Raw genomic sequence first — 27771 nt, forward strand, 5'->3', positions numbered from 1 at the left:
TGATAGTATTGCCATTATCTGTCTCATACCACAATCCGTGCAAACGATCAATTTTTGTGGATGCAATTGCGTTTCTTGACTCAATCCAATAGACAACTTTGTTTGTTGACGAAGCCTTTAAGCCAGAAATATGCCTCATTTTGAAAATATGATTTTTCGATGAAAAAAAAAACTTGAGCCACTGGAAAACGTGATTTTTGCATAATAATCTTGTACAATTTGGCAAAATGGCGTTGTACCAAAGTGAAATGTATAATGATGTCATTTCATTGACTGAAGACACTGACAAATTTTGACACAAATACGTGAACAAACATGGCCGACGCGGTCGGACCATAGGGTGAGAGGTGATATATAGAGATAGCTGGACATGTAAAGAAGGGGTTAGAGTCATGCATGGACTCGTTGTATGCTGGTACAATTCCCACGGCAGCCGGTTCTACATTACCGAAATTGACCCGGATTTTATCCAACTAAAAGCTGTTTTTTTCGGAGATCTAACTTCGTTTTAGATGAAGTAAAAATTCCGGCATTCCTCTTGGTTGAAGCTGTATATTATAACGGCTCGATATTTTTTCTACAAAATCACATATCGTCCCCTCAATATAACAATACCGTATAATTTTTTTGGGTTTTGAGAAAATCGAGTTTAAAGTTTTTGTCAAATCAGATGTCTATTAAAACCTCAATATCGCGGTAAATAAAAATTCTTCATAGTGGATTTTTCGATGAGTACATTATACCGTTTCCTGTCTTTAAATTTACTAAGTTTTTTTATTTTACGCATCCTTTAAGATCATAATTATGTTATTCAAAGCGCAAGTCCTCCATATAGGCCATTTTATTTTTTAAGGAGTTCGTATGATGTATCTGATACACTATTTTATTTTGTATGGTATACGCTGTTTTATTCAATAATTTTACGGTATTTTTATTAAAATATTTGATCTCAAAAATATCAATTTGTAACATTATAAAACTGTAATTAATTCATAGTTTTGTTAATTCAGTGGCATTTATTCATTACTTTCCAATTTGGGTTATTATAAACAAAAAATTATGACAAATGAAGGTATACATTGCGTAAATCAAAAATAACTAGAAATTCATTCGTCTTCATTCTCTTCCTCTGCTACATCTGGCTCATCTAAACAATTTCGCTTGTTTCCACCTCGTAAGTTAAAAAAAATGACTGCGAGCCACAAGGAATTACACTCTTTTTGCACAAATTTTGAAGATCATGCAGCTTTCGATTACAAATTGGCAGCTCTTTATTGTATTTGCCAGTAAACGAAAAGTTGAACACCTCTTTTGTTTTTCGCGTTCACCCAATATCAATCACTTTCAAGTCTCCATCTCATTCCTCCTTGTATAATAATTGTTTTCGTTGAATTTTGTTCACTTGGAGTAATTTAACATTAAGCCAATTTACCGAGTCATTTTTTATATTTTTCTTAAGGCTATGGCCTAAACTCGAAAACATAGCTTTGAGATCAATCATATCACTGTATTGAAGCCTCTCTGCAGCATATGGGTTTTTCCGTCTTGCCAGTCTCATTATAGTTGGCCATTCTTCCGGCGAATAAACGCATATAGCACGTTCTATTGCAGAGTGCATCGAATCTGCCTCCATTTGTGTGTGTCCGCTTTGGAGGTACTTAATTGTTATCGAATTAAGCTTCAAGGTATTGTTGATATAAATCAATAGTGTAGCAATGAACCTGTTTCTGTTTTGTCCCCCGTAGCCGTCTGAGTAGAGAATAACATCGGTTACCGATTCGTCTAACGAGTTCATCATTTTCCATATTGTGGTCCCAATTTCGTCCGATCCTCGTTGACCCTGATTTTCATCCCATAGAAAACAGTAACCTTCTCCACTGGCAATGTCAGTAAAAGTATTATTATAAGTGGCGAACTTTCGCACTGTTACATCGTGCTTACGTTTCTACAAGGAGTCGTTAAATTCACTGACTGGAGGCAAAAGTAAACACTTTTAAATTTGTTCTTTATGATAGCTTGTCAGTTGGAGTTTCTTAGTTCTTGCCTTGTACTTATTTAAGATATGTGTTCTCATAGGATTTCGGAGGCAAGATAAAGTCGTTGTCCTCAGCTGTTTGTACTCTCGAGCATGTTAATGCAGGTGTCCTTTTTTGGACGGCTGAAAAGACTTCGATGTGCTGTTCATGATATCGGCGCAAACTGTCTCTTCGTCTAATTTTGCGTCCGGGCATGAGAGTATCTTTTAATTAAATGTACATTTTTGATATTGTCAACGTCTTTTGGCAAGATAAAGTCGTTGAGTTTTTGGGCTCGAGTGTAATGGACTGCCTTCGACGGCTGAAAATGACTCGATATTCTGCATTGATAAGCGCAACTGTGCGCTCTCTTCTGAGAATTTTTCTGTGCCATGTTTGAACCCTCTTATCAGTTAAATTTATTTTCGGAACATGTCTTCAACTAACACAGATATTGCGCCGTCTGGTTTCGTGTCACAGTATTTTAAAAAAACTTCTTGCATACCTGTTTTGCTTTGAGAGATAAAAAATGTGTTCGCCCACCGTGATGTTTAAAATCTGTCAATTTTTAATGAACAAACTTCTCAATGAATTTCACGCAATTGGCCTGAAATTTCAAATGACTACAATATTTTCCTTGGCATTCATGTAGTCAAAACAACGTAATATTCTGCATTGATCTCTGTGCGCTCTTCTGATAAAAACTTTCGAGAAGTTTGTATGCAATTAAAACAGCTTATTGTTACAGAAATGGGTTTCGGAATAAACGTATTCAACTCCACAACGACGGTGGTATATTTTACAGCTATTGAATTTATTTACCTTACTTTACTTCACTTACTAATATAAAAAGACGATACTCACTCAGATGTTTAACAACTTTGCATAGTGGCAATTTAATGCAAATAGCGCATCTCTGGGCTTATACACTTATTTGCAAGCTGAAATTTCAATGAGCTACAATATTTCCTTGGCATTCAACGACATTGTCAAAACACTTTGTGAAAAGAATTTACGAATTTTGACCAGACTGATCATGATGAGACTTTCGAATTTGTATTGAAAATAAAACGTATGAGCACATACGCTATTGTTATATTGAGGGGACGATATGTGGGTCATTCTCTACGGATGATTCTGAACAGCTTTTGCGTCAGCGATTTTTAAAGCGAAGTTTATCTATTAGGGATTTCAGTTTTTGAGACATCCGAACGAGTTTTAAAATATATGTGCATTCTGATATTCTATTTGTCATTTGTCGGAATCGGTCAATCGGTTATATACCCTTTCAAGCTATGTATAAAAAATGCACCTGAGCAGGGAAACCTTTTTTCTTGTTTTTTCCTTCATTCAAAGCTTCGACAATATTTATAACTCCTTTGAGTGCGATTCCGACGCCAAAAGACGTAATGAAAGCAATTTGTTCTAAATATTCGCAGTAACAACAAATAGAAAGAAAGTAAAAATAACGGTATTCATTTTCGGCATAAATTTTGTTGATTTATATTTATATGTATCGTTTCTCAATAAATCTTTATACTTTAAATATACGTAAATATTCATATTAGTTTTACTTTAGTATTTATTTGCGCTCACTTCTTTAAGCTGCCTATAAAACGTTCTCTCTTTCCTGCTTTAGTATCAGTATTGTTTTGAAAACGAAGAAATTTCAAATAAATAAATACATATAAAACGCTGAATAAAATTTAGTAAACATTTAAAAGTGGATAATACTACTAAAGCACAATTTTATTGAAAAAATAAGAAAATTTAAATTAATTAATACTTAGTACTCAAGCACTTATTACTTAAAAACAAGCGCGAGCATTTTACAATTAAAAAAAAAGCATTAAATGATTTTAATTATTTTTTTGTTGTAAAAATCTTTTAACTTAGTGTTGTATATAGATACAGAGGAATAGATACAAATTATATGTGCATAATTCATTAAATGAATTTTTCAAGACCTTTCCTTTGACAACACAGCTAATATTTCTGTTGCTTCACATACATATTAAGTCGCCATAGTAGTAGGGTATCAATTAAGTCTTTTTTAATCAATATATTTAGCATAATTCCACGCAATTGTGAATGCATTTTTTGTTTTGTTTTGCTTTGTTTTGATTTAAACATCATCGCTTTGATTCATTTTGAGCTCATTGAGTGTCGCATTGAAGCGCGACCATTCATCACGTGACGGCTGCGCCAAGTGATCAGTGACATCGTAAACGTACAGTTTGCCTGTATCATCGCCGATGGTCACATGCAGCCCAGACGGTGTCCACGAAACGCGATTAAGCGCTGGCGCACCAGCAACCATAACAGATGCTGTGGGTACTTCGGTATCTTGATTTAGATTCCATAAATCAAGACGACCGCTACCATCGACAGCAGCAAACAGTGCCGGATGAATGGGCGACCATGCGACATCCATGACATAGTCTGAATTATCCTCAAATGAGTATAAGGGTTTAGTGTCCTGAAAAGTCAAAAAAGTTCACGCTATTATTTTTATAAAGAAAGTCAGAATATTGCAACGGACCTTCATAGACCAGAGTTTAATAGTCCAATCGATCGAGGAAGTTAGGAAGAGATGTCCAAAGTCAGGCGACGATTGGTTGTAGTGCGTGGAGATTCCTGTTACCGGTCCCAAGTGTTTTTCGAAGACTTCATTTACACCAGTGCGCGAACCATGGCGACAAGCTGTTGGGGAAGAAAAAGTTTAATAACATTTAAAATAAAACAAAAATATATGTATTAAAATTATCAATCGGACGAATCGCCAATCTTAAAAATTTCTGTGAATATTGTTAAACACGAGGATAGCATTATCAAAAACTAATTGGGAAATCGTTTCATAACATTAAGGTGTCCGCAACTAGATTCAACTCCATTTTACCAACAGATTACATAACCATACAAAACCATAGAAGGAATATCGAAATGAAAATTAATGTCGAATTGCTTAGCAGTTAACTGTTCCGGAAAAGTGTCTCGCGAGAGCAGGAGCGACACGACAGTCGGGTCTAATTAAGTGAAATGGACCCGGATTTTTATCCGACTAAGGACGATCAAGTCAGCACCATGCCTCTAAATTACTTCAGGAATGTTTTCAGCCGCTACAACAACAATAACAACAGCAGGAGCGACACGGTGTATTCATATTTCTCGTCGAGCTCTCGTGTGTAAAACGGCACTGCAAGCGTGTTCAATAAGTTCATATCCACTAAACTTGATTAGATGTCCGTCTTTGGTTAGATAAAATTCGGGAAAATTTCGGTTACGTGGGAATTGCATGAACAGAGTCTTCGCACTATACTAAACCCTATCTTAGAACGTCTCATCAAAATGCGTAAACGGTCCAATTCGTCGAAAAATGTCCGTTTCGTTCGTCACTTCGATGACAGTTAAAATGATGCTTGATACGATACCTAGCGATGACCGGGTCTCAGATCTGATTAAAGCGAATTGGTACTGTACCCGATTTCACTTTAATCAGATCTGGGTCCCGATCTTCTCCTAATCCCTACAACTAAAATTCTACGAGAATTTTCAGAGAGGACCAAGTTTTCATAAATTACATTCGTCAGCCATTTTCCGGCGACCTACAACGTGGGAAATTCTCTATAGATGGTTAAGGACAAAAAACTCAAATCCTTAAAATCTGTAAGATTAGAGCCAAAACTAAATATACCGTCTTTCTCACCTGAGTACACATAACCATCCTCACTGCCCATCACCAAATTGTTAATCTCATTCGCCGGGAATGCCATACATGTGACTGCAATCGATTTCGACGGACGTTGCTGTTGCAACTCCAAAGTGTCCTGTGGATGCGATAACATATCCAAACTCCAAGAGCATAGCTTGCCATCCGAAGAGATGGAGATGATATTGTGAGCATTTTGTGTGCCAACAACTTGTAGACAATAGACTGGATGTGTATGTGCGGCGGCGCTTAGGGGCGTTCGTTGCATTGGTGTGCGTTTTTGCACACGATTATCCCATAGTACAATCTGACCCGAGTAAGTGCCGCCCAATATTAAATTAGGATTAAATTTAGCAAAACATGTTGACATCACAGCGCTTTGACAGTGGAAAATATCTTCCGGTGTATGCTTCTTGTATTTCGTATTCCAAACCATAACAACACCGTCCGGTTCGTTGGGGCTCTCCTCGTTATTGTGATACGAGGCGGCTACCAATTCAGGGAAATGTGTCGACCAATCCATGCAGGTGATGCAACGATTCTTCGACCAACGTTCATCATAGAAAACCCGATTCAGCGACAAACGTGCGTGTGTTTTTTCATCGTTCGTATCTTCATTGTCGCCGGCGCCAATGTAATCCGTGTAAATGTCCACACTCTCGGAGAGTGCGCGCTCAACGATGCGTCCGGCGCGTAGCATGAAATGTTGAAATTCATCAGTAAGTATGATCATCTGCTTCTGCTCCTCCGAAAGTTCCTTAACTGTAAAGCATATATAATAAATGGAATAACTTTATATTGTGTATATGTGTGTGTGTTTACTCACTCTCCTTTTTCTCCTCCTGCTCCTTCTTCTGCTCCAGCGGTGTTATGGCTGGTGCTACATCCTTCACCGTTGGCAGACCGTGTGTCAAGTAGCCGGGTGGCAACTTCGAAGTGAAACCATGCTCCAGATGTGGCAGAGAACTCTCTTCGTCATCTCCTTGGGCATCAAATGCAAGCACTGTTTAATGTACAAAACTAACACAGCTAGAGGAACATGACAATCGACAGAACAGGAACAATTCTACTTTCTTGCTTATTTGTAGCACAATTCATAATTGGCTTTGTTTCGTTTTCATTTCTTTTTTAGACGCGCCTTTGTTTGTTATATGCAAAAAGATTTAGTGTATTTGAGTTTTCTTACATTCAAATTGAGAATATGTATACAATTGGCTTTTCTGCACAGCATGAATTTTAGAATTTTGCAATTTGCAAGTAATTTTGGGTGATTTTGCTTGAATGTATGTGGGAAATAGCAATTTGGTGCGTATTGTGAGTTGGTGTTATAGACGTACATACATATTACATAAGTGGTGTATTTACATTTATTCTTTAATCTTATTTTACTAGTAATAGCGAAACATTGCTTTATTTGGAGTATTGACTTAACCTCAACATATTTCTTTCGAATGAGTTAGATGCAGATAGAATTCGATGAATGGATGATGCCATAATGAAGAACGGAAAGTTGGGAAAAAAGATATATATTTTGAAAATTTAGCAAGAAAAGTGCTTGCTCCCAAAAAGGAGATCATAAAAATTAAAAAAAAAAAAATTAAATTAAAATTGTCTTTAAAATGTTGTGTAAAAAGTACAGATATTTTAATTGTTACATTGTAAAGCAGCGAGAAGTAACAAAATTTATGCCTCGCTAAGTAAATAAGTTTTTTATGAATATATATTGAATTATTTTTATTTTGCAAATTTTTTTTATTGTACTGATGGATATTCATTTTTGTATACCTTTAAGATTTGAAGAATTCGTTTTTCATATTTTATGTACCTAAAGTATGATTTATGGCTTCTAACGGTATGCATAAACTTTTCAAAATTATTTAAATTGAGGTTTTGTGAAACAGAAATGAAAATGTTTTAATAAAAATTAACTTAATTTTAGGAAAATATAACGAATTAAAAAATACTTCATTGACTTCTATAAATTTGTCGATCACTAGCTATGCGCAGAAGCTTTTGTAACTGATCTTCAGAGAGTGAATATGGATAACAAAAATTAATTGACGTAGCAAAATGAAGTGATGGTGTTTCTGGCGGAAAAAGCTAAAGTTTTAAGCGAAAGCTGATAATTATGCCAATTTGTTTGATTTAATTTTATGCAATATTGTTATAACAATTTTTTAACTGAGCTAGGTATACAGAGAGGAGCAAAAAAAAGTGAAAATGCATGTTAGGTTATGTACGGTAGGTAAATATCAAACGTGTGATAATGCTAATGAGCAACGGTAGAGTGATTAGGAACTATTAAAAACAATACTTTTCTATAATGCGTGGATTCAGAAGCTACACCTAATCTACACGGTCCCAAACAACTACCACCTAAAGAAAACTAGTAGCAGAGGTGCTAGGTGTCAGGTGGCAGGGGCTCGAATTTAATTATATGCTTCGTACTCTCTTAAAATATGAAGCAAATCCATTATTATTTGTTAAGAAAACGTTCGCTTCTTTTCTATAAAACGAGTTTAAAAGGAACATAAAAAATTATTAAAATTCTCAATATTTCCGCGAAATTATATTTTTATTCGAAATATGATAATTTAAAAGTAGCTTATTGAATTTAAGAGAACATAACCTCAAAATCATTTGTCTAAATCAAATAAATTAAAAAAATATTGATGAAAATAAAGGTACCACAAAGGTATTTTGAAAAAAGGTTGTTTAAAACATTAATATTGGGTTGGGAATTTTTTTTGAGTCATAAAAAATTATTATAATAAATTAATTAATATTTCAGCGAAAATAAATTACTTTCACTTGAAATAATAGATTTGGGACAAAACTATTTAACCATTTAATATATGGGGTACTCACAACCTGTCGTAAAGCATCGTAAAATCGTAAAATTATAAATTTTTACACTTGTTTAAAAAAATTGTTGTTGGATTTCATACAAAAATGAGTTTACACATTTACAATTTTCAATGCTATGTTTTCGAATCGTTATAACTTACAACTTTATGAGACTTGTGAATTGCACAATAGAATTTAGGTACTTTTCACCGTTTGTTATCACAATTTCATTATAGCGGTATATTTGTTTGTTCGATTCGGAACTCTTTAAATTTATATGAAGTTATATGATAGTAAATGTCATAAAAAAATTCTCAAACATAAGTTTATATATTTTAAGTCAACTAACAAATATTTCTTCAATCTGAATTTGTTTTCTAAAATATGAAGCAACAATATTTCCTTTTATTGTAGTCAAACTTCCTTTGTGAGCATAAAAATGATGTTGATGGCGGGTAAACGACTCAGCGTGCAAGGTGAGTGAAAAATATAAACACAAAAAATATATAAAGCTTGTTAAAGGTAATACATATGTATGTTATAAGTGAGGTCAATGAATGGTAAACATCACAGAACCAAAAAAATTTACACTTTCATGTATAGTGAATATAGATAGCATTAATTTCAATTAAATTTCCCGATGAAAATTGTATAAAAAAATAACTATTTCTCCTAAATTTCTTGTTTTATTATATTAATGGTTTTTCTTCAATTAAAAAATATATTTTTAAAAAATTCTTCAATAAATAAAAAACTTCTATGAAAATTATATAAAAAAATTATTATTTTAATTTTTGATAAAAAAAAAAAATTCAATGAAAAATTTTCAATGATTTTCAATTAAAAATAATTGAAATTTTTAATTGTTGAATAAAAAAAATTTTAATAAAAAGAAATCTTCTCTAAAATTATATAAAAAATAATTATTCTTCCATAATTGTTTATTTTATTATATTTGCGTTTTCTTCAATTAAAAAAAAAAAATTAAAAAAATCTTAAATAAAAATAAATAATTTTTTTTAATAAAAAAAAATAAAATTCTTCAATAAAAAAATTCTCTTCAATATAAAAAAAAATAATTTTTTGTCAACTTTTTCATTGAGCTAAAACTTTACTCAGAAGATACTACTAAAACACCTCTCTTTTAAATAATTAAATTTAGTAAAAACTATTATTCAAACTTTTTGCTAATAAAAACCGTATTCTTTCAAATTATTGTGTTATTTTATAACAAGTGTTAGGTGTTACCACTGTGTGCTGGGGTGTAAGTTGTAGTAAGTCTGCGCAAAAATGCATTGAGATTAGATACACTGTACAGAATAATATTATTATGATTTTGTTGTTGTAAATTTTACATAACAATTTTTACTTAATACATACATAAAAATATATTTAAAAATATCAGTTGTTTATATTTCAAACTTTTGCTGTGAAAATGTAAAGAAAAAACTCTGCACAGCAAAACTTTGCTGTTTATATGTATGTGTAAGTGTTTGTTGCTAAAAATAATGTACACAAGAGCCAATTAAACATATGTAATTGTAATAGCGTGTATAAATTAAAGAAATATTTTTTCATTATAATATTTAAACTATATTATTATTTTTCTTATCATATTCACGTTTCTCCACCCAATTTATATTTCAAATATCTGTATATAACCTAAAAAGAAGATTTCGAAATGCCATTTTTTGCTTTTAAATATATGTAATATGTATACATGGTGTATATATTCAAATAATGCAGTGCATTACCTAAAACGGGACATTTAAAGTGGAAGAGAGACCAAATAAAGCGTCTGATGAAGGACAATGTATGTATATTTGTTTTTGTTTTGGAATTCAGTTTGCTTTACAACATTTGAGGCAAGTGGGTGTGAAAAGCACGATGAGTGGCTAAAGATAGAGATTGTGGATACTTATTTAATTATGTCTGTTAAAAGCGTGAGCGTGATTGCGTTTGTATAGACAAAGCACCAGATGAAAGCAGTTTTTTTTTTAGATTATTTTAAGTATATTTTTTTTTTTTTGTGGAGTTTATTGTCATCAATATCTGAGCGAAACTGGCTAAATTTCCAACGTTCTTTTGCAGAACTATTTTTTCATCTATTCTAATTTTTAACTATTTTTAAATAATATATATGTATGTATGTATAAAAAGAGAAATTTTTTTCCTTATGTTCCTGGATCTATACATAAAAACTTGTTTAAAAAATATTTTTATAAAAATTATATTAAAAAAAAATTTCAAAATAAAAAATTTGTTCATAAAAAATTAAAAAAAAGTATTTCGGCAATAAATATTGACATTTATTTTCATATATTTTGCGCAATTATTGTCAGAAATGTGAAAAAATAATGGAATAATAAGTAAAAAAGATAACGAGACATTTTTTTCTATTTACGTCAGCAATTTGCTTGCTACAAATATATTTGCACATAGTAGACCAATAGTGTGCTTGCGGAATGCAAAAAAAAAAAAAAACAAAAGACTTAATAACCGAACCTGATTGAATTTATTGGTTAAAAAATAATTATAAATAGTTTAATTAAAAAAAAATATTATATTAATTATACTTTTATTAAGAAACAACGAATTATATTTTTTTTAATTACTTAAAAAGTATAATTGAATTTTTTTTAATAAATATAATTAAAAAATTTTGTATTAATTAAAATTAAAAAATTAAATAAAAATAAAAAACATTTTTTTTTTATTTTATAAAAAAAAAATTAGATTTCTCTAATATTTTATTAAACAAATCATTACTTTCTTTTATTTTTTAAGACTTCATATTTCTCTAAAAAAAATATAATTCTTTATGAAAAAACTGATATTTCTTAAAAATGTTCAAAAATTATAGCCAAAAAACTATATGTTAATATTAGTTATGAATCTCATTCTATAAATTCTAAACTCGAGTTAATTTTTTCCTCTATATACCAACTTTTTTTATACAAAATTATGCATGCATGCGCGTTATATAACAATTTGGTAAGCTATCAAGTTCTCAAAAAAGTTTTTAAAATTTTTTTTGACAACAAAAGAATTGAATGCCTATATATTTTTCTTAGAACTAGGGCGCAATAGACACAAGGTCGCGGTGCAATCCTCATTTACTGATCTTCTCTAGAACTTTATATTAAATTTTCAATTACTTTGTTAAGTATATTCGTATAAGTATTAATGTTAAAATGTGTGTGTATAGTGACTGCATGAACAATATACATATTAATGACAAAGAGTATTTTCGGCGTTAATGATTCATTTACAGGATGCAGTTGGTGGTTTGGGACAAAACGGGGTAGGAGCGAGACGTAAAAGGAATTTTAGTTTGCACATTTACACATAATTTTTTCTCAGAAGCAGTTAATTGTGTTAATTGCGTTTTCAATTATATAATCTTGCTTCAACTGGCCATACAGCAGCTGCCTAAAGCCAACACTTAAATCATATAAAACAAAACTTATTGCTAATTTAATAAAAACGGACTCATTTAACTTTTGCCATTTGAATGCAGAGTTTGCATTATGCTCAAACTGTACTTTGCTTTAATTTGCTTCATTAGGTTTTTTAAGTTTTTTAAAATTGCATTTTAGTTCTTCGTAGAGAATTTGTCACGTTCCTATTTTGCTTCATGTCGATCCGCTACTGTTATAAAATATTGGAGCAGATGTTACCTACCTGTGAATTCATCCTCCCACTCTAAACCCGGATTTAGATTGTATTCGTCTTGAAAAATATACAGAATAAAGATGATTGAAGTAAATTTTTGATATTTTTCGCTAGATTTTTTTGTTTACAATTTTTGTTTTTTAGGTTAAAAAAAAATCATTATGTCGGGATGCAAATTAAGTAAATTATGAAATCCCCAAATTCTTAGGAGACACAACTGATACAATATTTCAATTATGAAAAATAGTTATTTAAATATAAGTATTTATATTTTATATAAAGGCATAGAACACTGAATTAGATTGTTTGAAGCAAACAGAACGTGTTGATCGTCGGCTAACTAAAAAAAAAAATTATAACTAACTTTTACAGTTTTAGAGCGTTGTAATTATTTAACTCATACGCTATATAAATATATTTACGATATTAGCATGCAAGAGATTTTTTGTTTTTAAATTTATCATTATGTACACTTGTGAATTAATGCACACAAAAACAATGAGTAATCAACGCCCTTTCGGCAAATGTTAACAATTTTGTTTATAATGAACATATTTGTATGACTGGGTTTATTCGAGGGGAGCATCTAATAATATAAATGAACTAAAAACTAGGCTTGACGCACAATTGTATGCCAAAATAATATTACAATTTTTATACCAATAGTATTAATGTATATTAAAAAATTATGTTTAAAACTTAATGCATTCTTTTTTCGTTTACTAAAACTGAAAAGTTTCTTACAAAATTCAATTCAATATTTACTAAGCTACTTTTTTTTCAAACTTATAAACAACGAATATTTTGTCGATTTACCAAATCGAAATTATAAAATGGGTGGAGAAAACAAAGTATAATGTGAATCGATTATACAGCGAAAACTTAAAAATACGTACGTTTTAATGGGTTAAGATGACCCACGTGAACTATCAATTTTTGCACAAAAAAGAGTAAAAAAACGAAACAAAAAATATTTAGCTACAACTACGGCTTAATTATTCACTTGAAAGGGTTAAAAATCGTTTATATGGAAGAAAGTATATATAACTCCATAAAAGTTTATAATTATAGATAGATATGTAACGGAGTAAAATACAAAATTATAATCATGACTATACACGCGCAGAGACACATTCAGAGTTCGTGCACACTTGTAGATATTATATATATATACATGACATATGCAATAAATATTTCTTTATAAAATTTAATTAAATTAGTAGAAAGCAAGTAAACAAAACTTACCGTAATAATCCGTAGCATGAGCTAGAATCGAAATGAATAAAAAATAAGAAACGTCACATTATTAGATAAGTGTTTTCAAAATGCGACAGATTTTATGTAATTAAAGAATAAAAAACAGTTATAAATAAATAATATAAAGCAGTTGAAATAATGTAGTAGAATGGCAAAGTATACTGACATAACAACTAAACAAGAAGGTTAAAGAAAAACTTGTAAATACAAAAAAGTGCTAAATGGCTGGGCAAGTGCACATAATTTGTAGTGAATAGCCAAATGCGTGTGACAAATAAAGTTACAAAGCAATTTCGAAAATGTATTTTGGTTTTAAAAAATAATGTGATTTTCTTTTCAATTTGGAGTTTGCTGAAATAATAAATACCAGTACCTTTGCGTGGTCTCCACCAATCCTCCATGTATCCTGATAGAGGTGAGGAGTGGCAAGAAAGAACTGTATTTGTTATTTTATTTCATTATGATTTTCTGTTTAAGTTCTGCATACAAGTAATTTGTAGGGGTAACTCAATGTTTACGGGTTATATAGCCGAATGAAAATGCATGTGTTTATATATATTGAGTATATAGCACTGCAATGCGTGATAATTGAAGCGCATATTGTGCTCGCTACATGTGCTTAATAATGAGTTTCATAACAAATTACATGCGTAAAAAATATATATTATTACTTGAGTATGCAAAACATGCACGCATAAACATTTACAACTAGTATACATATATGCATATGTAATATATATTTGTGTAAATTATATAAGAAAGTTTAAATATATATTTTTGATAGCGCATGTAGTACGAATTTCATTAGCAAAATATGCTGTGATTTATGAATAAAAAAGCATTATAGTAATAGAAGTGACAAATTTAAGGTTAGGATCATATTTTAGAGGTTGCTATGGCAAAATAATAACTTTTTAAATGTTATGAAATTCGGAAAATTCTCATGATACTATCGCTTCCACCAAAATATGTGTTATACCACCACAACGGGCCTTTAGAGAACTTTAAGGCATTCAACATATTTGAGCAGACACGAATGAACACTACTGAGTTTAAGCTTTCATCATGTATGGTAGTTAAGATTACAAATTTTTATAAAAATTTGCATATTTTATACTAAAAGTTTAAGCAATATATAAAATATATCAACTTTTTCGCATAAATAGTAACATTAAACAACAAAAAGAAACAATAGCATTTAGATATTTGTAGTACCCACCATCACGTTCGTGTCCACCGGTGCTAGTGGTTTGGGTTTGCTTTGAGTAGACCAGTGTTTCTTTAGGTGGAATGTTGGTGGCCTGCACGTTGTAAACACTCAAATTCAAAGGCTGCTTTTTGCCACCGCTGCATTACAAAAATTATCGTGTTACATACAATATTGTTAATTATTGTCAGTTATAATGTAAAAGTACTAACCCAACACCATTCATATTTGCTTGTAGACTTGCGTCCGGCGTTTGAGTGTTGGAGTTGTCCGATGTGAGAGAGTTCACGGATGACAAAGAGGACAAGACTTCTGATACGGGCGCTACTCCCAGTGAGGACAGCATTTCATCCAAATCTCTGAGAAAAATAAATACAATATTTGTATTAAAAAAAAATAAAAATAAAATATTGTAGGCGTTAAACTTACTTTCGCTGATCCTTGTCAATGCCGACACCACCACCTATGCGGCCAGCCGCTTCTTCCATATCCTTCATCTCTTTTTCACGCCTACGACGATCCTTCTCCTCGCGTAGGGCGGCCAATTTGGCCTTTTTACGTTCCAGCTCAGCTTTGCGATCCATGCTGCCAGTGGTTGCTTTTATTGTTTGAGTTTAACTCCAATGTTGTGTATGTTTTTTCGGTTTAAACTAAATAATTTTAGACAGAGTATCGTTAGCAAGGAGTACATAAATTTACGAAAATAAGTGGTTGTAGAGAATGCCAATAAGTTACTGGTTTGATGATGTCATTTAAAATGCAAATCGTTTTCTCCATATTAGACTAATAGACAAAATTTATTCATTTTACCTAAACCTTGAATAGGCGAACGGTTTTTTAAATAATTTTACACGTAAACAAGAGATATGGTTATTAAATTTAAACATTTACATATGTTTAATACGTATTTTCACTTCGGACAAGGTTAGATAAACCAACGAATTTCTACGAGCCTCAGAAAATCAATATTATTTTTTCCCCTTTGCAAATTCTGATTTCTATGTTCATCACATTTAAGCATTTGAATTATTCCAACAACTAAATACCTTTTTTCAACACTTGTTATGGGTTTTAATAAATATTTTAGTAATTTGTGTACTTAAATTAACATTTTCCACTAAAATATTTGTCCGATTTTCTCCATCTGAAAATTACTCACTTTTGCGGTGCTGCCAGCATAGAAATAAAATGTAAGAAGTAGAGAGTGCAAAATAACTCAGTGTTTAGAAGCGCCCAACAAAAAATGTCCTCATCCATCGCTAATTCCACTTTTAGAAATCTATTATTGTTTAAGTATTACTTTACGATTCCAGTTGAAACGGCGAATAGCTCCGTAGTTTACAGGTAACCGTAATTGTTAGTACCAGCTATAAAATATTATGCACTAATAATATTTATGTACCGTGAAAATTTTTCTATTTACCATAAACTTAGCTGCAAATAATATTAACATATTTTTTTTTGTTTTAATAATGTATAAAATATTAAAATAATGATTAATTTTATATAGTTGAATAACCCAAAAGCAACAATTTGTCAAAATCAGCTTTGTTTTATGATTCAAAATTATATAAACACATTTCAAAATTCCAGTCAATAAAATATTGTTTCATAAGTGAAAAAACTCTCATTGTTATCAAAATGTAAACAAAAAATTCATAGGAAAAATATAAAAAAGTTTATTTTTCCGTTCATAAATGAATCGTATTTTCTCGCACATTCGGTGAATACCCTCTATTTACAGCTGCAAATCAATGTAGACAACAAAAGCGAACGTCAGCGCAAAATAAAAACGGTGAAAAACAAAAGATTTTGAGGCATTTTCCAATTGGAGTATTATTAGTCTTACTGCAATCAAAGCCAACTTCATGCTTATTGGACTTTCATGGAATGTGGAACGCCCAGTTAAGTGGATAACGTTCATACCGAACGGATTTGGTCGTATTAGTTATGTTGACGCCGTCGTGAAAAAACGTTTAGTCGACGCGGTGTTACTGGTTATTAAGAAAATAGCAAAAAAAAGTGGTTAGAGAGCAGAATTAAATAAAAAATAAGTGTATAAAGAACAAAAAGTACTATATAAACAACGGTTGCGGGCAAAGCTTACAACACATAAAATGTAATTCACAAATCCAAATTAGTAAATTTAAAATTTAACGTATATACATACATACTTCCACAAATATTAGATTAAAGTTATTTCGAATGCATGGTGTTGGTCTGCAAATGCAAAAGCACAATAAGAACAAAATAAGAATTTTTAATTGGATAAAAAAGTGTGTGTTACACCACGGCAACAACAGGAAAAGCAGTAGCAGTAGCAACCACTGTCGCCATCGTCGACGTCGTACCTTGACGTGCAGCGTTGCGTCGCTGCCGCTAATGTACGGGTGTTTTTACTATATTTGTATATAATGCGGGGGGTAGGATTCATAACTTCCAGCGAGAAGATAGTGAACACGTTTATTGAAATTTAGAAAAGTACAAAACAATATATTAAACGAGATTTAAACATATGGATAACTTATTGGTTAAAAATAAAAATTTTATTTTTATTAGCCAAGTTAAGAGCCAGATACAAAATTTATCGTGAAGATTAAACGAAATCTCAAGTCATGCTTGGACTTTCCTGCTTTTGATGATTTTTCTATTCTTAATGTGCTCAACTCGACGTTTCTACTGCTTTTGCTTGCGCAGTCGCCGCCTCTGCTGCAGTGACTGCCACTTATGTTAACACATTATTGTTGTTGTTGCCATTCATTGATTTTTCAACGTACTTTGCCGTGTGAAGGCACACTTTAGCAACACGCTACGCATTAAAAACAATTTAATATTTAAAAATATTAATGAATGCACAATGTAAACTTGATGTTGAAAACGGCAAAGCGAAAATTCCAATTGGAGAAATGCAATGGAAGAGTTGAATTGTTAAAAATCTCCTGCTATTCCAATGACATGAACTGTGCCTTTGCTAAAATGCAGGTGTGTGCGACTACGTAACGGTGGTGTGTTTGTGTGCCGGGAAATTGTGTTTTTTTATTCGAAAAATTCATTCATATTTATTTTGAGTTTTGTTCCATTGAATGATTTCGCATATATTTTGTGAAAAATTAGTGATGAATGATAAAAATTTATGAAATGACAAAAATCCGTGCTTAAATGTCGCAAAATTATAACCAGTGTGACTAACCAAAAAACTATTACAAATCGCAAATAATAATTTTTAACGCTTTTTATTTCAACTTGCATTAAACGTGTGCACTCTTCCTCGCCTATAGTTTTCGCTTGCGTCGGTACACATGTTCAAGAGTAAAAAGATACGTATTTATCTGTGCACACACGTCCATATATTTGACAACTGATATTAAATATGTACATATATACTTATACTCGTTCATACCTGTGTTTATATGTATGTGTGTAATTTTAGTTAATTTATTTGTACAGGTAAAAAGTAGATAATATACTTAAGTCAGAGAATAACTCTGTCAGCAGTTGCTCGCCCTCTTATTCCGTTGAATTAAATGTATGAACATACATACGTGGAATTTTTATTGCAAATATGTATATGTTAGTGAAATATTATATTTTATAGCAATAAATGATATTTTATCAAGCATTGAAGCACTGACGCTCTAGCGATTATAATACAAACGTTTATAACAGTGCGGTATTGAAAAAGAATGCAATAAACTGAGTTTTTTATAAATGCAAGTAAAATCTTTTGTGTTAACCGGCATTTCGTTAAATACATACTTACAAGTGAATGTAAATGTAGAATATGTGCATAATAATTACATATGAATATTCTACATATTATGAAATTATATAAATTTTTGAGTAAATGTGTAAAACTAAAAAAATGAGTGAAAGTGCTTATTTGAAAAGTTAAAATATTATATATACAATACTACACGTGGCTAAATAAAAGAACAAGTAAACGTTAAAAAAAAATTTAAAAAAGAACAATACGCACAGTACACCATGCATTTAAAATAACTCGCCTTCAACGTTTTATTTTAGCTAATTATTGAATACATGTGTTTTACAACTTAAAAATATATACTATGAAAGCTCTATTAAAGGGACGCTTAATTAAGGGAATATCTCCATTAACCGTGCACACTGGCTGGTCCCAAAATTTTGTTTTTATGTTTATTAAATATATTAAGCTGACAATTTTATTAACCGAACAAAAAGGATGGGAAATTTCACTGTATATGTATTACCTGCATTATAATTATAAATATTTATAGAAATATCATACCATTTTTTTGATGAACAATTTTCATTATTTTTTAATTAATTAAATATAATTTTTTATAGTATTCTAAAATTTTCGCTTCTGCTTTTCTTGTTCGAAATCGGAAATAATTATTTGCGAAAGTGATAAAGTTCTCTTTTTAGTTTTTAAGAAATGTTTTGTGAGATTAAAGTGTTTATAAGAATTTAAAACTAGTTTAAATTTAAATTTTTAACCATATTTGTTTTTATAAAAAACAGAGATTCTTCATATGATAAAAAAGGTAAAAGTTTCCTAGTGTCGTTTCTGGTAAAAATTAAAAAAAAAAAAATTAAAATTTGAAAATATTTTTTTTATCAAAATTTATAGAAAATATTCCATAAATAAAAACATTCAAAATTATTAAAAAATCAATCCCCCAAGAACCATTTTTTGGAAAAAAATAAAATAAAAAAATAAGATTAAGTAATAATGATAATAATAATAATAAATATTATAATAATAATAAAATATATGTATAAAAACGCACGCGTGCTTGTTTGTGTACTTACATATCATATACTGATGTGCCTTACATTGTTTTCTGTTTATTTATTGATATTCTGTAATGGCTTTAAATAAGCGAACATAAAATTTGAGATATTTGGCCTACATTTCATAGCCTATTGTTGTTGTGAAATTCTAGAACATATTGTAAATACCAATTAGTAACACATTTGTAATACACACCCTTTATATATCGACATAAGTGTAAATAAATGCATTGGAGATTTTGTAGAAGCCATATGGTGGAGCTCTCATTCCGGAAGCAAACACATACATATTTATAGAAATAATTAGTATAAATAAATAACTAAAACTAAAATAAATGAGTAAAGAATATTAAAATAAATATATAAAATTATTAAAAGGATAAAAAATAAATATTAATAAAGGTGTAATAAAATAAATAAATAAAAATATTAGTAAAAATGTATAAAAAATAAATAAATTAATTAAAAATACTAAACAAATTTATTTAAAAAAATACAAAAATTATAAAAAAGAAATAATTAAATGTAAAATATATTAAAATAAATATAAGAATCCAAAATTTTCATGATATAAGTTAAAATTATAAAAAAAATTAAAATAAAAGGCAAAAATATTAAGAAGCATAAAAAAATAAATAAATACAAAATATTAATAAAAATAAGATATTATTATTATAAAAAAATAATTAAAAAAATAAATAACACATATTAATATAAAATTACAAATCCAAGTTTAATCATAAAAATAATAATGAAAAAATTAAAATAATGTAATAAAAATATTAAAAGGTATAAAAAATTAATATTCATAAAAGTGTAGTAGACTAAATAAGTAAAAATATATTAAAAAATAAATACATAAATTTATAAAAAATACTGAACAAATTTATTGAAAAAAATAAAAATTTTACCAAAAAATAAATAAAAAATATTAAAAAATGTATAAAAAAAATAAATACATAATAATAATAAAAATTGATTACAAAAGAAATACATAGAAAAAAATCTACTGAAAAAGAAAATAAATGACAAATATTAACAAAAATATTTAAAAAAAAAAAATAAAAAAAATATTCAAAAACAATTATGAAGAAAACTAAAATTATTACTAAAAATTTACAAAAAAAAATAAATAAACAAAAAAACAAAAATAATATAAAAAATAAAAAAATTATATAAATAAATAAATAAAAAATATTCAAAAAAAATTTTTTTAAAAAATAAATAGATAAAAAATATTCCAAAAAATTTGTAAAAAAATATGCACAAATAAATACAAAAATATTTTGCAATGTAACTGTACATTGGAAAAATTTCTTTCCTCACTGTATATTTAATGTTTATTTAACTACCACGTGTTCCCTAATAATTTTATATTTCTTTATTTTTCTTTTCAGCACCTTGTGTGATATGTCTTTGACCGGCTGTCCTTATAATCACTTAATTTGTGCGCTTCAAAAAATCTTTTGAATGAAAAAAATTACATATTTAATGTTTAAAATATTGTGCTAATATAAAGTAAAACGTAAACCAAACTAAAAATTTCGAAACGTGTTTTAAAACGCAGCAATAAATATTTAAATCATACATAAATATATTGAAGAATCTTGTATATATATCTTTAAAATATTTTAAATTCTTACATAAACATACTTACCTATTTAAATCAAAGGTACTTACCGTTATTCCCTCCCATTACATAAGCAACCAATTAGTAAATAGCTTGCTGCTTGAAACAAATCCAATGTGCTTGTGTCAAAAAATTCAAGTATTAAATAAAATTACTAAATTTTAATATAATAAATATAAATAAAAGGTTTAAATTGTAAAAATATATGAAAATCGATATATCTTTGCACAACAACCTGCATAATTAATACTAAATACAATCTTTATATAATAGTAAACGCAATTACTTAATCGCAACATTTAAATGTGTTATTAGTGTTTGCAAGTAAATTAGTCCAACATAAGCGTTCTAAAAACGCTCTCTCCACTTAATAACAAATCACTTAATGAATCAATCAATGTGTAATTAACTAACGCTGACAGCTTAAGTAGGTTACATACATACATATTACATAATTTGTGTAAAGTTCGGTAGAAAAAAAAATCACGAAAAAACACCTCAAACCTAATTTTCGTCTCAAGTGTCTATCAAAATCAAAGCTCTGTTGTACGTCCTTGCATCCATCCATCCAGCTATCAATACCCCTTGCATTTCAAATGTATTTACGTAATAATATGTAACATATGTTGTGCATTATGTGTGCCCCAAATAAAATCAAATTGAAAAGTGTAACCTAATTCCGATTTCATTATTTAGTGTGTCACAAAAAAAAATTAGAAAAAAGTTTAAATCAATAAAAAATCATTTAATTCAAATATTCGACATATTTGGATTTGTGCATTATCCCTATTTGTGTGCTTAAAATACTGAAACAAAAATTGTGCGTGTGTGTGTCGTGTAAACAAAATCAAACTGTTCTAAATACTAAATAAATAATAAAACTTACAAAATGGCGGACATAATACGTCCGCCGTTTAGTGATATTAAGCGGCCAGACGAGATCGTCAGGATGACCACCGCCGACAATTTGAAGTTCGCCGTACTCATCGGACTAATCGAGGTTGGTCAGGTGACCAATCGGGAGGTCGTCAACACTGTTTTACATTTGGTAAGTCTATGCTATATTTTTTGTTGTTGTATTAGTATTCAGTGATTTTTTGAAAAAAATAACGTGAGAATTGTAAAAAATTTTGCAAAGTAGTGCCAAAAACTATTTGAATCATGTCTCACTGTTGTTTCCTAAATAATTTTTCTTTTTTAAAGTTTATGTGTGATATATTTCGTTGAAAAATGTAACTAAGCGTATATTACTCGTTGATTTTAAGATATTTATTGTTCTGAAAGCGATCGCAGCTCACAAAAGACTTAAGCAACGAACTAGATTTTATTTTTAACTAGAAAGCAGAAGATACCTAAACTTCGGCTGATACGATGCTATAATACACTTCACAGATACAAAATATTCCTTACAAGAGCTTGATTTTGAGCGGTCAGTTTGAAAGACAGCTATAAGCTATAGTAAAGAATAGAAGATATAGATGTATAGATACAGAAGAATATGTTCAAAAATTTTAGCGATATCTTAGATGATAATTTCTGTCAAATTACTTGAAGATACCTCATCAACTAAAAAAGTTCCTTACAAAAATTTTTTACTGATCGTTCAGTTTGTGTGGCAGCTATATGCTTTAGTGATCCGATCTGTACAAAATATTCAAAGATTATATCGCTGCCTTGGACCATAAGCTATGCCAGATTTCCTGAATATATCTTGTCAAATAATACAATTTTCTATACAAGGACTTGATTTTGATCCCACAGTTTGTATGACAGCTATATGCTATAATGGTCTGATATCGATGTTTCCAACAAATGAATGCTTACGGAGAGACAAGGAAGTGAGCACAATATCAGATTGTTATCTTAAAAACTGAGGGGCTTATTCGCATATATACAGACATAATGATATGACTAAATCGACTCAACTCTTCACGCTACCCAATTATATACTATATATACTTTATATTGGCTGAAAGGCTGTGCATAAAATTTTATTTTTTTTTTCAATTAAGGAATAATTTTTAATCTTATTATTAGCTTAGTAGCTATTGAAGCGGTTACTGGAGGTTTTTTATTGAATTTAATATATATTTTTTTCTTGTTGTTTTTCGGAAATCAAAATACAGTCTGAGTAGCATTGAGACCATTAACCCATTTTTTCTTCGTTCGAAATTTCTACGTCTCTTATATGTCTCTCGCTATACTTGATCTCGGCTTTAAATGCTTAAGCGAAGTTTACGCCAATAAAGAAGAAGAAGGAAATTTGATCTCTTTCTTCGCAAAAAGTTTACGCCCGATAAAATACTTTTTCCTCTAAGATCTTGAAGTTATTGATATTATTATGGTGAATTTATCCAACGAATGGAATTCAATTATGTAAAATTAATATATATTTTCAAAAAATATCGATAAATGTAATTTGAGAAACCGAAGAAAACTCCTACATAATTTTTTAAATACATATAACGTCCGATTGAAAATGTTCTCCCGTTTTTTCGTACGTTGTCGAGTCTCTATTTGACTTAAGGGGCTATACCAGTGTAACGCATGAAAAACTAGGCGATTTTCGTGATTTTTTTTAAAAGAAAGTACTCGATTGAACGTTTCCAACTTTGGACGTAATAAGGTATATTTTCAGCTATATTTTAAGATTTTTTTTACAAAAATATAGAAAAATAACGGAGTTAAGTGCTGTCTCCGGAGGTGCCATAAAAAAGTGCCCAAACTGTGTGCGGTCGCTCTTTAGAACGCTGTCATTCAAAAACTAAACAAGATACGACCTTGTTGATTTCACTGGATATTTTTGTAAATATAAACTATCGAAAAAACAAAAAAAAAATTTAAAAGTGTCACACTGGTTAGTACCTTAAGGAGTTAAATGGCTTTCCTCGAGTTAAAAACGTCCCATCAAAAAATCATCTTTTGATTAAGATACCAAACTAGGTATTGGTACACGTAAAAATAAAATATTTTTTTTTTTTGAAATTTACAAGTGAATATAACGCCTTAAGCATATTGCTTGCTCGATACGCCACATTGCCATTTTGGTAAATAAGGCATCTGCAAAATATAAATGTAAAATATATATTTTATAATCTTCCACTATTTGAAACCGCATTTAGTTAAACAGAAATGTCAATTATATTCCATAGTGACTGAAACTAAAATATATGATAAATGTGCGCGACGCGTCTTGCTGCTAAACTAGTTTTTGTGGACAAGTGTACTTTTGCCATTTGCCATTCGTTCGAGCCAAAAATTCATTATTTGTTTTATCACAAGTATGAATGTGTGTATTTACATTGGATATTTACGCAGTCAAAAGGGATGTACTTGTGCATATGCCAGTTTCACTTTCAATTAAACTGAAAAACTCGATCGGCAAACAAGTTTAACAACGAAATTCCAGAGGCAGCCAGACAAACAAGTACTTGCACAACCTGAGGGAACCAGTTACATACAGATGCATGCATGCATCACATGCACTAAGTACGAATAGAAAATGTGGTTGAAATGCACTTGCATATTTTAATGTTCTCAAGCATATACGTACTTACTTGCTGAAATAAAAGAGTATATATTATATTGTATCAATATGAAGGGCGTTTAAAAATATTTACTTTTTTACTTTCAAAGGAACATTTTGCCAAATGCCTGTTTTGAATTTGCCAAATTTTAAATAGTGGCGTTTCGAACAAACTGGTATAATTGCAATAGACTGGCATAAACAAAATGAGTTAGCGGTTATAGCATTTTTATGCGGCTTCCAACTCTCTGCCATTGATTTTAACTAACTAATTTTTTTGCTGCTTTCAAATATAAATTCTTTGCTAAAGAAAAGACTTCGAAAAAGTTTAAATTTTTCAACATTTTGTTATAAATACTTATTTATAGGCATAAAAAACCGGCCATTCGAACCATTCGGTATTTTTGCAAGTGTTTTTAAATCTATATCAGTTGTCAAAACATGTAAACACAGTCAGATGTCTCTACAAATTTGTACTGCTATAATTAATAAACACGCAAAAATTACAATACTCAATAAAAATTCTTTTTCCGCAGAATAAGTGAACAAATATTGCATTCTTTGAATATTTCCCTCATTATCATGAAACTAGCGTATTTACATACATACATATATGGTTTTAAAAGCACGTGAACATTTCATACAGCAAATATATTATAATCGGCATGTATGTATGTACCATACATTCAGCAGTGTACTGGATTGTTTGACATTTATAGAATTTCTATTTTTATATCCGTTTGCATATTAGCCCATAACTGAGCGCAAAAATTTGCAATATACATAAGCTCCAAATATAAATGAAAAACATTTCGATTAAATAAATATGCAAAACCTTGAAGGGGGAAAATATGCTGTAATTTATAATTTTAAAATAGTATTTCGAAGTATATCAAGTAAAAACCTTAACTTCGGCGGCATCAAAGTAAGAATACCCATCAAAAATAAACAAAATTTCATATAAAACTTTGATCTATGGGCTATATGCCGATCATAATAATTGCTTTGGCGATCATATCATTGCCTTAGGCAATAATACATGCTAAATTTCTTGAAAATATCACGTTAAATGAAAAAGTTGATTCCGATCGATCCGTTTGTATAGTAACTATATGCTACAGTGATATCCGATATTGGTGGTTCTGACAAATGAGCGGCAAAAACGACATCTCAAAAATTGATGTACAACATTTTTTTGATCCTTAAAAAACTTCACCCTAAAAATCGCTGGCTCGAAACCAGTTTCAGACCTATAGTCTTTTTGGCAAAGTTTTTCAGAATGATCTGTAGAATATATCCCAATTTTTCGTTTTTTGGCTCCCTGAAAATCAACCCGCTCTAACGGACATGGCTAAACCCATTCAGTCTGCCATACTGATCATTTATATATCTATTTTATTGGGTTGTTGTTGTTGTTGTTGTAGCAGCAAAAAACATTCCTGAAGTAATTTCGAGGAATGTACCCAAGTTGACAGCCCTTGGCCGGATAAAAATCCGGTTCCGTTCCGTGTGTTGAGACCCGATTGTCCTGGGAACGCTATTTTACTGGGTTTCCGCCGTTTCCTTATTTAACAATTTTTACTGTATAATATCGCTTTACATATACAAGTACTATGAGCAAAAAAAACTTTGTTCGAAATTTCAAAATTCTTAATTTATTCTTCAATTATTCGTCCACATCCAACTAATCTCCATAGCTAGCGTTTTCGACCCTCTTTGAATAATTTATACCAATCAAAAACACTTGTTCGCGACAAGCAATTATCACCGAAGATCTTTTCCAACATTCTGAATGTTTCGGCAGTAGAAATTTGTTTCCGCACACAAAATTTAATGGAACTTCTTTGTTGAATAATCGAAAAATCAACGAATGCACTTTATGTACTTTGTAAAGATACGCGTATACTAAACAATAACGATTATTTTGATATGAGATTCGGTACAGATGTCACCGATGTCACCACCCTAGAACACAATTTCGACGAATGGGTTTTCGTGGAAATTTAAATTAAAACGTCTTACCATTTTTTGCCCATATTAAAACATTGAAAATCATACATTAGCCGTCTTCGATTCGACATCTTTCTACTCTTATACCTGATACCTGCAATGCTTGCGATTGAATTTGCTTCATGTGTATATCTAATTAAAGTCGTATATGCTCTCACTATTTTATTTCTATTTGATCTAGTTTTTTTTTGGATTTATACGAGTGAATCGAATATTCAGATATTTCCGAGTTCAAGCATTTGTTTTCTCCACAAGTTTAAATATTATTTTTTTAATTCATTTACGAAGTTAAAGGAAAAAATTCTTAAATATTTTCTTTAGCACTACCGACATATACCACTGAGTTAATGGCGTACCGCTACCTCGTGTATGCTAAGTGAATCTATGATCTTTGGTATACTTGAATGTTTGTTGAGAAATGTCAAAATCGATATATTCATATTCAAGTTGACCACCACAAGTGTCGCCCCAAATTGTTAAGTGACACCTTTCAAGGGCAACTAAGTATGCTTAATTGAGACTTGATGTCTAACAGTCAAGTTAGAGCTTAAATATTGTTCAAATCTACAAAGTTGTCTCTTAATGGCATTTAAAAATCATAGACGGTTTTCATGCCATTTTCAAGTTGAGAATTTCTTATCGGCTAGCAAGCGTTAAAATGAAATAGTTTTTCAACATTATTTCATACTAATTTAAACACATCACCCAAGCTGTTGTGGTCACGACCTCAATTTACAATTTCCACGAAATCAGTTAGGAAAATATTTCTTCGTTTTTGTAACTTTTTATGAGTGCTTAGCAGAAAGCGCGTTCTTTTGTAAGCGAGTGCGGTAAGAATGTCAAACTCAATTAAACTTTTTCTGATTATGTTTCACAACACCGAACGTGTTTTATCCAACAAATTCTTCTCGAATAGTTTCATCGGATTAGAGAAATTTTTTCATAAATACTTAATTAAAAAAATGTTTAATGAATAAATAAGTTGACAGGTGTGTGATTTTTTTTTTATATATAACTCACAGAGGATGTCTATACTTTTAGATAACCAAGGTACTTTAATGGGTTTTATCTTCTTGTGAATTTGTTTAGCCTATATATTAAAAGTACATGGGTTTGAGA

The 27771-nt window shown here is 30.1% G+C and overlaps 2 protein-coding genes across 10 annotated transcripts in view; one reads left to right on the plus strand and one right to left on the minus strand.

Annotated features, from left to right (window-relative positions):
* Window positions 1-3489: 3489 nt before the first annotated feature.
* Window positions 3490-15884, minus strand: LOC105225814 (cytoplasmic dynein 1 intermediate chain). 9 transcript variants are annotated; one of them, XM_029550879.2, is made up of 11 exons: window positions 15757-15884; window positions 15140-15360; window positions 14923-15069; window positions 14723-14850; window positions 13877-13909; window positions 13492-13512; window positions 12256-12303; window positions 6551-6706; window positions 5722-6486; window positions 4558-4718; window positions 3490-4494 (listed from the first exon to the last, which is right to left on the minus strand). In XM_029550879.2, the coding sequence occupies exons 2-11, from the start codon at window positions 15292-15294 to the stop codon at window positions 4141-4143; spliced, it is 1968 nt and encodes a 655-aa protein (XP_029406739.2). In that variant the 5' UTR covers window positions 15295-15360; window positions 15757-15884; the 3' UTR covers window positions 3490-4140. The 9 variants fall into 9 exon arrangements, with proteins under 9 accessions (XP_029406739.2, XP_029406731.2, XP_029406729.2 ...); XM_029550871.2 differs by lacking the exon at window positions 15757-15884 and having other exon boundaries at window positions 6551-6703; XM_029550869.2 differs by lacking the exon at window positions 15757-15884 and having other exon boundaries at window positions 6551-6703; window positions 13877-13939.
* A 749-nt stretch (window positions 15885-16633) lies between these two features.
* Window positions 16634-27771, plus strand: part of LOC105223170 (neurobeachin) — a 569805-nt gene continuing 558667 nt past the window's right edge. The window contains exons 1-2 of the mRNA XM_049455300.1: window positions 16634-16829; window positions 20884-22164. Of these exons, the coding sequence (XP_049311257.1) occupies window positions 22006-22164 (159 nt within the window). The 5' untranslated portion in view covers window positions 16634-16829; window positions 20884-22005. The remainder of the gene's footprint in view (window positions 16830-20883; window positions 22165-27771) is intronic.

The sequence above is a fragment of the Bactrocera dorsalis genome, chromosome 4 (assembly GCF_023373825.1).
Source record: "Bactrocera dorsalis isolate Fly_Bdor chromosome 4, ASM2337382v1, whole genome shotgun sequence".
Taxonomy (NCBI): Eukaryota; Metazoa; Arthropoda; class Insecta; order Diptera; family Tephritidae; genus Bactrocera; species Bactrocera dorsalis.